Source organism: Varanus komodoensis, unplaced genomic scaffold, assembly GCF_004798865.1.
Source record: "Varanus komodoensis strain SLA01 unplaced genomic scaffold, ASM479886v1 scaffold7_1, whole genome shotgun sequence".
Lineage (NCBI taxonomy): Eukaryota > Metazoa > Chordata > Lepidosauria > Squamata > Varanidae > Varanus > Varanus komodoensis.
This window is the reverse complement of record NW_025336479.1, coordinates 855,637-869,109: the sequence shown is the minus strand read 5'-3', so window position 1 is coordinate 869,109 and position 13,473 is coordinate 855,637. Positions and strand designations below refer to the sequence as shown.

At 44.9% G+C, this 13,473-nt stretch overlaps 1 protein-coding gene across 2 annotated transcripts in view; it reads right to left on the bottom strand.

The window, feature by feature from the left end:
- Positions 1–1,247: 1,247 nt before the first annotated feature.
- Positions 1,248–13,473, bottom strand: part of CDR2L (cerebellar degeneration related protein 2 like) — a 44,778-nt gene continuing 32,552 nt past the window's right edge. The window contains exons 5-7 of one of the 2 annotated variants that reach the window (XM_044454041.1): positions 11,939–11,998; positions 10,879–11,043; positions 1,248–4,918 (exon numbers count right to left, since the gene is read on the bottom strand). In XM_044454041.1, coding sequence (XP_044309976.1) covers positions 4,033–4,918; positions 10,879–11,043; positions 11,939–11,998 — 1,111 coding nt within the window. In that variant the 3' untranslated portion in view covers positions 1,248–4,032. The remainder of the gene's footprint in view (positions 4,919–10,878; positions 11,044–11,938; positions 11,999–13,473) is intronic. The other variant, XM_044454042.1, reaches the window with a different exon arrangement.

Genomic DNA, 13,473 nt, shown 5'->3' with positions numbered 1-13,473 from the left:
TAACTTTCAGAATTCACAGTTTCACAGTGTTCCAACTTTGGTTTGTCCATCCCAAATTTACAGTCATATTACCAAAACTGTCATGGTTTGGGAACCTTATTATGCCCTTTGTTGTTTCCCATCGTCACACAAATGATCAGGTAGCACCCTCAAGATTATATGATACATCATGGGTCCTCAAACTACAGCCCAGAGGCTGGATCCGGCCTGCCATGCCCATTCGGACCCGCCGTGTGTGCACCCGCACCCACATGCTGCCCACCTCGTCCCGTGAGAAAATGATCTCCAAGTGAGCAAGCCGCTGCCTCGTGCGCCCACCTCGCGGTGCGTGCCCGCCCCGCCTTGCCTTGCACTCCGCCTCAGCGCATGTGCCCCCACGCGCCACTCCCGCCCCCATCCCCTCACTGGCCCGCATGCCCCACCGGCACCACCTTTCCGGCCTGCACCCAGCACTGGCATCTTTCAACTGGCCCCCTGGTGAAAAAGTTTGAGGACCCCTGTGATACATGGTTTCCAAAGCTTGCAGTTTTGATCATTGATGACAGATGTTAGGGTCTCTTGGAAAAAGCTAGTGCCTGGAATAAGAAACTAAATATTAAGTGAACAACCTGTTTAATACTTCAGTACATACATAATAATTCTGCCTGGAACCCGTGGAGCTTGTTCACCCATAACTTCAACAGATGCCAAATTTCCGTTTTGCTTTGATGAGCAAGCCAATTCGCTATAGGTCAGAGAACCTTAAGTTGCATGTATTATAGAAACAGGAATTCTATTTCATTTTTAGTGGAAAGATTTCCTCACTAAATTGTATACATAATGAAGCCAGTATTATTTTTGGACAAAGAAATGATGATCGCAGTATTTTACTAAATGAAATGAAAGTGTCCTGCAGCTGTTCTTTTGTTAGGCTGTGCATATGTGTAATTACTCTGCAGCCCTACTCAAACAGACTTTTGCAAGGATATTAAAAATGCTTCACGCCACTGGAGCATTTAGAACGTCTACATGTGTAAAGTGGTATTGTTTAATAATATGGTGAGTCCTGGTCCCATAGTTGCAGGAAATATCTGTTATGTAATAAGTACCAGGAAGCAGCACATTTATTCTGGCATGTTTCCTGCACTTTCTCTCATGCCTGAAGCATTTTCATGACCCAAATAACACTGAGAGTTCATAGCAGTGTGTCTATTTCTGGAATACAAAGAAATATACACAGGAAATTGCAACGTTCAGAATACTGGTGTTTCTTTTTATTTAAGAAGAGAATAAAGCATTTTTAAATATATTAATTTTAAGTATACTACACTTAAACTGGGATGCTGGTTTGCACGTCAATAGTGTTCAAAACCAAAGGTGACTGCAATGGCCCCCTCCCACCCCAAATACTGATGCAACAAACAGATGACTTTAGAACAAACAACAGTTCAAAAGTCCCTTAGTAGAAAGGTAGGAATGGAGAGTTAATCAAAACACCAGCAGCTATAATGGCAGAGCAAGGTAAATGCTCTGAGGAAACCAACTTCCTTTGTTGTTGTTTTTACAGGTAACTGATTTTTCCCACTGTAAGGCATGATGGTTTGCTGTATGGTCACCAGATTGGTAGCCACAATCATGTGAACGGCTCCTAATACTTCAAAGTTGGGCCACATTAAGGATACAAAAGAAGTTTTGGCATTAGTAGTAAAGGAAGAATCTAGCCAGAACAAGAGCCCCAGAGCAGACTAACCCAAAATACTTTCACACATTACAAAAGTGACTTCAATTGGCTGAACACATGAGCCCCAGAGAGCATCCCATGGCAAAATGTGGCAAACACATAATGAGGTGACAATTTGATAGCAAAAGAGTGGAAATGGCCACACTGATTTACTTAACGCTTATGACCACCTTCTTGTATTTACTGAGTTTACCATACTGGCATACTCTCAAAACCAAGCCTAGTGTTTCAGCTGCCACAGTGGCAGCCATTTCTGAGGAACCGTGATCTTCAAGCCACTTGTGCAGGGGCTGGGCAAGATTAGCCACTGCAAAGAATGTGGCCCAGGGATCATAGTCCAACAAAGAACCATGCTTAAAAATGGGAAGATTTGATGATCAAATGACAAGAATCAAAAGGCAGATTGAACTCTTACTCGCACTAGCATAATTCTGAAGAAACATCACAGACTTTGGGTTTTATTCAGTACAACTAAAACAAGAAACTGGTCCAAAATTTCTTCAAGTATATAATACTGCTTGGTAAGTTAATACATCATTGCTACTATTATTCTCTCACAGGTGAGAACTCTGGTGTATGTAACCTAAGCTTAGTGAAATATAACACTGTTCATCTTCCTATGTGCAGGTGACCCTAGCTAAATATCACTTATTAGTATGTGACTAAAGAAGCCCAATTCTGCATTTCTGTGAAATGGATACTGATGTTTCCTGAGACTAGAGAGAGGCCTTCTGTGGGTGAATATGTGGTATAGCTTTGTGAGTTGTAAGGATAAATGGAGTGAAGAGAGCCTTGGGGAAAGGCAGCTTGACAACAAGTGCGCAATCAATGTCAAACAGTGTGATAAACAACCATATCCATGATGACAACTGAACGCAGTGTTTTGCTGATGGACTCCTACTTGCATGAGTCACCACATTCAGTTTTTGCAGGCTCATGCAGATCATGTCTTAAGGAACCAGCCACAAAAGACAGTAAGGAGAACCACTTGAACAGCAAGGCATGGGAAACCTACACCCACACGATGAGGCGGCTGTCCCTCCAAGCCAGTAATAGCACTTCTTGTTTGGCTTCTGGAAAAGCCCAGCTTAAATGAGTGATGACAACCTACTTAGGGCATCATCCAGCATGGCTGCTCGTAACCATCTGGATTTGAAGGATTATGGATGGGCATTTGATACAAGGCAGGAGGAGCACAGAGGTCAAGACTGCTGCCCTCCCATCACCTTCCAAAACATTCAGACAGACAGTTTTGGTTCTCTGGCTGTTTCTCCCCTCCTGTTGAGGAAAGGCTGAAACACCACCAGGATTACTTGAGGGATGCTGGTGCCTCACTCTTTCCTCCCTGTTCCCCAGATTGTCCCACCCTGTGCTTGCTCCAGAGATGGCCTTTGGAGCTCAGCCAGCATGGAAAGAACTGCAATGGCTGTCAGAATGAAGCAGGGGGTCCTCCAGGGGCTCAGTCCAAGCTCTGACCTTGGAAAGCATATCCAAGGTCAGAGCTGGGACTCCCAGGCAAAGTTGGAAGGCCACACAATCCATATCCTTTCTGAAATAAAATACTAGAAGAAATGTAGATCCTATGCACACTCTGCCTTAGGTAATATGCACAGAACAGTTATGTTTGATGAAGACATACCAGCAATCAATGACATTTCTCTTCAAGTTTTTTCAGTTGCAATGAACTTTCATTGTAAATATTGAAAAACCTGACCAATAAGAGAATGGCTTAAATGGGAAGAATATATTCCCCTGCAGAAAAGTGAACAGTCCAGTTAAAAGTCTTGCTGATGTACTATGTAGGTTCCTCATGGGAAGAAAAAATGGAAATAGAAGAGAAAGACTGCATGTACTGAAGTTGACTCCAGAAATTGACTTTTTAATTACTGTGTTTTGGATGTTCCAGGACATAGTAGGGAATCAGAGTTTAATCTTATGTTCTTTGTAGGAAAGCGAACGGTGGTTGTGGGGGAAGGTGAGGCTGTGGGTGGTTGGTCAAACTTCCTGCTTGTAATATCTGGTGCTGTGGTGATGGGAAGGGATTCCTTGTAAAAGCTTGGATACCAACTACAACTACGACATACAGCTTTTGCAGCACATTCAGGGATCCAGGCAGCTTGGAGCACTGACTGAAAGGATGTGACCTTGGACGCTTCCCACTTGCAAAACTCTCCAAGAGGCTCCCTTTGTGTGCAAGACATCAGTGTGAGAAGCTTCCAGGTCTCGGAGGCAGGAGGCCATACAGTGATCCCAGCAGCTTAAAAAGAAGAGCTCGGTGCTGCGTTTGCAGATGAAGTGAAACGAAAGCGGATTCACTTGCTGCTCTTCTTTTTCACCTTGGTGGCATTGATGTCTGCTTTCGTCTTCTGGATCCGGGAGAAGATCTCCTTAAACAGGGCTTTGTACTCTGGCTGGCTCTGCTCCAGCCTTTTGTCCACAGCCTCCACGTGTTTGCTAAGGCTCTTCTCCATTGTCTTGAGCTCATCCAGCTCGTAACCCTCTCCCCGAAAGTCTCTAAAGGAGCTGTCACGAGAGATGGGGCGGGAGGTCTGCACACCGGTGTGGCGTACGCTGTCCTTGTGCTGCCTGCACTTACTGAGGAGCTCCTCGTACTTTTCCAGCAGGGCATGGTACTGCTCATCCACCTCCCTCAGGATAGACATTCCCCTCTTGCGCACGTTGTTGGCATGGAGTGTGTAGTTGCCTTCGTGGCGACTCACCGCATCCTTGGTCACAATGGCATTGAGGGCTGTGTCGCTGCAGCTCTTCCGTACAGGGTGATTGGGCGAGGCTGCCATGGAGGAGTCATGGTTCTTCCCTCCATCTTCCTCAGACAGGTCGATGTAGTCAGCTTCTGGGGCATTGTTTAAGGGCTCCAGAAGTGCTTCCGAGAGGTTATCCTCTCTACTGAGAAGATACTTCTTGACTTGTTTCATCTGCTGGAGTTCTAGCAACTCTGCTTCCAGCTCTTTAATGCGCAGCTTGCAGCTCTCCATCTCGCACACCCTCTGCTCAAGGTCTGAGTACTCCTGGATGACAGATGTGTACTCTCTCTCTACCCTTTCCTTCCGCTGTTTCTCCTGGTTGACTTGGGACCGGAGGGAATTTACCATTGCTTGCAGTCGCTCATTTTCTCGCTCCAAGGGCATTTGACTGAACTCCATTGAAGAGCTGTGAATCTGGAATGCATCCTCATACCTAATATCAAAAAAACAATAGTTGTTAGTGATTTATTAAGTGTAGATGCCTAGAGTGGGCAGTATACCTATGAATCTAGTGGAATCTATGGATAAACTATATCTGCATAACAACAATGCACGGATTATTGGACCTTACATAGACCTTTCACACCCCATGTAAATAGAGACCTAAACCCTATTGCAACATGCTAGTTTTCTGCATACACAGAGTTTATTTTGCATGAGGGAACACTGAGACCTGCACTCTACTTATCAAAAAACTCAAGCATGGAGTGTGAAATGATACGTAACTTGTTCATATTTGCAGAGGCTGTTGCTATTAACTATTCCTTTCCTGTGCTAAACTGCCTCTAATAGAGTTACAAGAGTTAGCGGTTTTTCCATACAAGTGAATTCAGAGGAGAGAGAGAAAATCAGGAGCAGTGCCGAACCATTTGCCCTAGAAAGACTGATTTGGGCTCACCCATAAATGTGCACATCTGTGCCAGCACTGGTTTGTTAACCCTCTCCTTGGTCCATTAGAAATAAAAGCTTGTGGGACTGACAGGAGCTAAACTGGGAGCAAATCTCACAGCCTCCGTGCATTCACCGTGGCAGCCCAGTGGGAGCTGGATGGGAGAGGGAAAGGCAGCAGGGAAGCAGATGCAGTCCTTGCCAGGAAAGCCGTCTGGATGAGTCCTCTGAGCTGAGGATAGGGAAATACAATCTCTGCTCTTTAGGTTAGCTTGAACAGAACGGGTGAAAAGCTGCAAAGCAATACATCTTTTAAAATAACAGAGGGAATTCGGGCTTCCTGTAATTTACACACGCAAAACAAAGGAATGCTCTTATATGATCACATGACTGAGACATTGCACAGATGGTTACTTCTGTAACAGCATGTGCAACTCCATTACCACTCTGATGGGATTTAGTCTGAACCACACTGGTAGTCTGATAATTGTACACACTTAATGGAGAAGCATGAAGAACAGCCTGCTTGTTCCATTCCCCCCACTTTTCTCCTCGCGGCTGCTCCCCTGAGCTTCCCACTAGACCTGTCTGCATGTCAAGACAGCTCACTGTCAGATAATTTTCCCATGGGGGATGCCATGTCATGCAGGTGACCATGTGGAATATTTGGAGTCAGGACAGTGGCTTGTTGTGTCGTGAGTTCCCAGTAAGAGTGGGCTAACAAAGACATGGCTAACCACCCAGAATCCATGGGCTGTTTGAAGGCTGTTGGCAGTAGATGTTGGCTAGCCCCTCACCTTGGCTGGATTTTCACATGAGGTGACAAGATGAATTTGTGGTTTGAATATTCAAAAGCCAGTTGCCATACATGGTAGAAATATAAGCCACCAGGTCATGCAACTTGCTCAATCACAGAGGTTGTTCTATTCCATTTATCTTTTAAAGCAGGGGTCCTCAAACTTGTTCAACAGGGGGCCAGCTGAAAGGTGCCGGCAGTGCTGGCTATGGGTGTGGGCCAGCGAGGCGAGGGCGGGCGCACGGTGAGGCAAGCTGGGCGGGTGTGCGCACAGCGCAGTGGTGGCTCGCTCGCTCAGAGATCATTTTCTCTGAGCGAGTCCAAAACCTCTGAGGCGGGCCGGATAAATGGGCATGGCGGGCCGGATCTGGCCTGCGGGCCATAGTTTGAGGCCCCATGTTTTAAAGGAAATGGTTGCACTGCTCTTTGAAAGGCTGGCATGCATATCTAGTTGAGGATTATGATACTGCTCTGTTTCACATTTTCTTGTTATGGTTTCTTTTTTGTAAATTATAACTGTTTACTGTTATATGCATTGTCTACTTATTTTAACAGTCATTTTTAAAAACTATGTAAACTTAGATATTATGCTAAGCAGGATACAAGTATTACTTTAAACATATGCCTAATAAATATGCACACATCCTTTCATGTACAAAGTTTTACTTATATATAGTGCCATCTCTATAAATCATAAATGGGTAACTTCAGGCAGTTGGGAGGTGTCATTTTCATTCCTCACTGTATGGGCCATACTCTTATGGGTGCTCCCCAGTTTTGAAAGGGAAAAGTACTGTTTTTTCATTAAAATTAAGCATCAAGAGTTAACTTTAGCTTTCTTCCTTTTTGTACATCACGGAGACCGTTTTTGTTGCTTTAGTTTTTATTTCCTTAATTTGGAGGTGCAGTGGCCACATACCATCACTGTGTTGCCTGCCCTGGCTTTTAACAAGAATATGAACCCTTGCTCTAATGTCTAAATTGCAACTGCAGGAAAGACAAGAGAGGAAGGAAAGGTCTGTTACATGTACCTAAGCTTAGCTTCAAGGGATAAGAGGCATTAAGCCATGAGTTCAGAGGCAAAAATGGACTAAGGAAAGATCCAGTGATGAATAATGACCAAAAGGCCACTGTGTCTCCATGTTGTATATTATAGGCTCTGTCCAGTTGTTGACTGCAACATTTTCAGCAAAATGTACAGTCCTACTGTCAGATATGCTCCTGGGAACATGTTTTGCTCTTCCAGGGCATTGCTTGAAGCATTAAACAAACTTACTAATCTGATTTAACTAGAGACCACAGATAGAGCAACAGAATTAATATGTCACCATAGGGTTGGAGAGCTCATCTTTGAAAGTTATCGCCAAGTCTCTAAAAATATAGTTCTGTCAACAGCCTTTGAAGTTGCCCTGAGTGAGTGGGAGGATGATTATTAAAAAAAAAATGCGGAGAACTAATGAACCCACTGGAATAGCACTTCCTTCAGTTATGTCATGGAGGGGGCACAGAACCCTGGTTTCTCTCTTCCAGCACATATTCTTCCCTTCTGCTAATAAACAGCCTGAGGCACATTCATTTAGTTAAAACAGATGTGGGCAGGAATGAGCCATGCCATCTCCCCCTCATCCCATTCCATTCTAGATCAGGAATGGCTGGGTAGGAGGGAGTATTAAAAATTCTCCAAGCTGCCAGAACTCACTGTTATCTACCCCCCAAAAAGGTCAAATATAAATTTTAAAGTACAACATGCATAGTCCTAAGGCACTCTGGATAAGGTATTATGGGAAATATTCATGTAGGCATGAAACAGTTTTTGCTCAGGGTTAGCCTGTGGTCTGCTTTCTTCCTTTCATTACAAGAGCAGAAATTTTGTTTGCTGGGTTTGCAGTGGATTGGGTTTGCTATGAGATTTGTTGCTTGCTTAGACCGCTTCTGCTGGCACAACACACCAAATATCTCTGAAAGGCGGATTGAATTGCAGCTGGATGTGGTGATAAAGGAGGCCTCTAAACATCCTTTTTTTTTTAAAGGAAGGAGAATATACTAGGGTTAGATCCGATTTAAACTGAATCAGCTGTGCTGAATCACCTGAATCTTGCCCCCCTTTCCCACAGCAGTGCATCCGCCTCCCCCTGAAAGGCTAGACAGGGTCAGGACACCTTGCAGAATGGTTCACAGGGAGGTGGAATCCCTGAAACCTGGGTGGAAGAACCTTCCACAAGCAGAGCGTTTCTTCTGGCAGAAGGTCCCTTCCTTTCAAGGACTGCTGATTCTGGATGCAACCATAGACATTTTCGCTATCCTAGTAAAGGGGACAGTTGGATCCTTGTGGGGACACTTCCAGATGGGAGAACTTTCAAGTGGGAAAGGAGCTGAGTCAGTGTGCATCCCACATGCAATGCACATGACAGGACACTGACTCAGCGCCTTTTGGTTACTGGTAAGCCAGGATCAGTACAGGTTATTCAGGCGATAGCAGGCTGAAAAAACAACAGAGTCCTGAGGCACCTTAAAGAGTAACCCATATCTGGTATGAGCTTTACAAAGTTTATTTCAGAATAAAAGTCTTAGTAACTCCAAGGTTGTGACCTCTTTTATGGAGTCAGTCCATCTCTTCTTCTTTGTCTTCTGCCTTTGACTTTCCCTAGCATGATTGTCTTCTCTAGTGAGTATTGCCTTCTCATGAGGTGACCAAAGTATGACAACCTCAATGTTGCTATTTTTGCTTCTAGGGAAAGCTCTGACTTGATTTGATCTAGAACCCACTTGTTTGTTTTTTGTCAATCCAGAAATATATATCCAGGTATTTGCTCAGCTCTCCTCCAGCTACTTTACTTTCAAGTTACTTTAGAGCAGGGGAAATTCAGCATTTACTTGTGGAGCAAATGAGTGATTTCCTCTTGTGTGTTTGCGCTACTGCACCGTGCTGCAATGCTATGTACAGGTTATGATGCGTCAAAGGAAACACTGTAGTGCTTAGATCTCAGGTCTGCAATGAAACTGAAGGGAAATACAGCAGATTAACAGTCTTGTGCAGAAAAGCTGTCCTATCTTGTGGGCTGCACAGGTTTGAAAGGTATTGGGAGTAAGATTTCTGTAAGCATGCTCACTGACCTTCTCCTTCCAATCCACAAAGTTGGTCCGAACTCAGTCCTGGGAAGGAATATCAGACGGTGTGACCTATGGGCTTGCAAAGCGCAGTGACCCTTTGCTCTAAGGCACACATACTGTACATGTGCCTGTTATTCACAGGAGTGCCATTCAGGGAGAGGAAGCAGGGCAGTCTGCTGCAAGCTGACTTTAAAACCACACTGATTATTTCTTAGGAACACCTATTTCTGTCCAGGAGTTATCATTACCTACCATTTAAGGGCCCATGTGCTAGATATGCATAGCAAGGTCACAAAGTCCTTAGTTTTTTTAAAAAAACAAAACTACAGCATAAAGGCAGAGGGTGGCTATCCTGTGGTGACAACGCGGCTATAATTGCAGTTATGACTTCAAAGATAATCACCAGAGACACTCCTGTAATACATTACATTTTTTACAATCCAAGAACAGGAATTTGGGCCCGAGTAACTCCTTCGTTTACTAAAATCTCACTATGCCCCATCCCACCCATAGAATTTGAAATGCCATCTATATTTAATAGCACCCTTATCTAGCTAAGGGAAATCCATCCATGCCTTCTCTTATGCTGCCTATTGGACAACAAAGTGGGAAGTTGAAAATAGGACTCATTTGCATGCCCACATCAGCTGTTGCAGAGGACTGCTGGAAAGGGATCTTCAGGTCCATTCTATCTGATACAGGAGCGCACTTGCCTCAGAAAGTACAGCCTGGAGCTGCAAGGGCATCTGCAACTGATCAAAACCAACCAGTCTCTCATCGAGTATTGGCCCTACTTTTAAAATACATGTTCTTTCCCTCTTTTTACTTCATAAAATGTTGACAACTGAGGCGTGGTCGAGTGCATGTGAGGTGGCGTGAGCACGCATGGCGGCAGCTCGCTCGCTCAGAGATCTCCCAGGGAGTGCAAAACCATCTCCAAGTGAGCAAGCCACCGCCTCCAGCTCATGCTGCAAGGCAGCAGCAAGCACATGTACATGGGGGAGGCAGGTGGTGGCAGCTTGCTTGCTCGGAGATGGTTTTGAACTCACTGGGAGATCTCCCAATGAGTCCAAAACCATCTCCAAGTGAGCAAGTCACCGGCTCCCGCTCACGCGTGGGCAGTGGCGTGGGCCAGATGAATGGGCATGGAAGGCCGGATCCGTCCCGCGGGCCGTAGTTTGAGGACCCATGAATTAGACCCTTTTACCAAACTTAAGCTTACAAAATGATGGCGACATGCCTGGGCCTTGACACAGGGTGCCAATCCTACACGTTTAGACTGAAGTAAGTCTTACAAGTCCCGCCATCACCCCTACTTGCCATACTGAAAGGCTTGCAGGACTTCCTTGGATTTAAACTTGCATAGGATTGTGCCCTAAGGGGCTGGGGATCCTCAGTTTCCTCAGGAATGGCCGTCTGATAAAGCTGTGAATTGTGGTACAGTTGGGAGCCACATATTCTAGCACGTACAGCTGACAAGGAAAAAGGCAGATGCCAGAGGGCCAAAGCTAGTGAAAACTCACTGCTGCTTTGTCAACATGTAACACTTTTCTAGATCATCCGATGGTCCAGGCTGGAATATTATCAGGAATAAGTACCTGGGACTGGAGCACAGCTCTTTGAGGCAAGGAAACGTATGGATGGTTCTGCGTCTCTCTCGCTTCTCCCGGCGGACACGCAGCTGATCTAGGCTCTGCAGCTCTTCCACTTGCTTTTGCAGCTCGTCTACTTGGTTCTGCAGCCCTTCAATGGTTTCTGTCAGACTGGATGTAAATCCAGAGTTGATGGGAAAGAGAATGAGAGAATGCTAGATTGTCCTCCAAATGTGGTACAGGTGAACTACAAGAATGTAAGAACTGATGCTGAATCAGATCAGGCTCCTTCTAATCCAGCACTCTGTTCACCCCATGGCCAACCAGATGGCAACAAAAACATGCAAACAGTAGGGTAACATGACCCTCCCACCAATGTTCCCCAGCTACTGGCACATAGAGGCTACTACTTCTGGAACAGAATAGAGTTCATGATGAGTAGCCATGGATAACTTCCATGAATTAATCCCATTTTAAAGCCATCTGATTTGGTGGGCATCACTACATCTTGGGGAAGCAGTGGCACAGCGGCTTAATGATGGAACTGTTGGCCAGAAATGGTCAGCACTCCAGTGGTTCAAGCCCAGCCTCTGCCAGATGGAGTGAGCTCCCGAGCTCCTCGCCAACCTCCTTGATAAATAGGTACCACCGATAAATAGGTATCAGTGGGAAGGTAACAGTGCTCCGTGACATCATGCTGGCCGCATGACCACGGGAACATCTTCGGACAGTGCTGCCTCATGGCCTCCGAAACAGGGATTAGCACTGCCCCCTGTTAGCCACTGGCTAAGCAGAATAAAATCCACAGGGACTTCTTTACCTTTACAGCATTTTGTGGGGGAGAACACTATTGCTTAACTATGCATTTTGTGCAGAATGCTTCCTTCCCTCTGTCCTGAATCTTCCACCAATCAGCTTCATGGCCCCAGGTTCTAGTATTGTAAGAGATGAAGAACAGCATCTCTTTATCTACTTTCTCTACATCATGCGTAATTTTCTACAGCTTTCCCCTCACTCACTATTGTGGTGGTAAGATATACCATGGGGAACTGGGCAGGCTACCCACCTGCCTCCCTTTTTCCCAGGTGCAGTAGTCTGGAGCTCCAGGAAAATGACTGCATCCGTCCTTAAACAAAATCGTATTTGTTTGTGCCCACATCTCTGGCCCCCAAATTACAGTGCTTTTTTAGTACCATCCACACAGAGGCAGCTGCACTGAATACAAGCACATTCAACAGCTAGGTCTCTTTGACCTGAGCATCCTACCCTGGAAATATGTTCATATATTGGGAGAGCATAATCGTGCTGTTCTCTGGGCTGAGCTAACAGCCAGTACATTTTACATTTCTGCACACTCTGAAACATTCCTTCAGGGGCTGGCCAAATCACTCCACTGAGACATTAAAGGAGTCCAGTGCAAACTGCAGGACGCGCTAATCCTCTTATACGTCTCTTGGTTCACATAATGAAGCAGCCGGTCATGGCTTATTTATTTAAGTCATGGTTGGCTGTTGTGCATGTGGGTAGTCAGTTATTCAAGCCATGACAGGCTTGTTCTGTCATCCGAACCAACCAAATATGAGTTGCTGGCATGTTTAACAAACCACCCACAACCCTAACACAACCCATCATTTCTTGGTAGTTTAACCATTGCAACAACCCATCATCATTGGAGACAGCTTGACACTAACTTGGATGTTCACTGCTTGAATATGCAAAAGTCATCCAGCATGTACCACAACTGCAACCCACCCCTGATCATATGGATATGTGATCATACGAACGCGGGCCACATGTCTAGTCACCCACCATTGTCAGGTAGCTAGTTAACAACATTCTTATTTGAAATTAAACTCCTAATACAGAAGAAAAATGGTTTCCCTATTTGAGGACAAATCCTGTATTCCCACAGGATTATCCCCACAGTTCTTTGGGTCTACAGGGTTTCCCACTGTTAGACCCAGTTTGCTTCATGTTCATCTTGAATTTTGTTTGGAAGCAGCTACAAAAATAACACTGTATTTGTATAATTTTAACTTCTGGGAAAAAAATAATCCCAATCAATGCTAAATACTTTTTTTTAATTGTCAGGCAATTGCCAGAGATGCAACCTCTACCACTCCATGTTCAACATGAGCAAAGCAGACCAGTGACTGAAAATATAGTTCAACTAATGACATGTATACTTTGGGCTCAAGACAGGTATATAGAAACACACACGAACTACCTTACTTCAGACAGAGTGCTTTTTACGATGACTTTAAGGCTGGAACCTAAATTGTAAACTTCAGGGAACAGCCAAATAGATTTCCTTTATGCTTGCCTATCCATGATCATACCGTACAACTTCATTCTGAGATGACAGCTCAGTGAGCTGGCTCTCGTGATAATTTCAGTCATACTTTCACAATCATTATACAAACCACCCAGGTTTGCAGCATGTGCTTTGTAACTATTTCTGTAACCCAACCTCTGTCATACTGTCTGAATCCAGTGAATGTGGGTAATTAACAGTGTTAACAAACCACTCACAACGCTAAAACAGTCCAGGATGACCTACGAATGGGTTGAGTTGCCTTACTGAAGCCACCACTGCTGAAA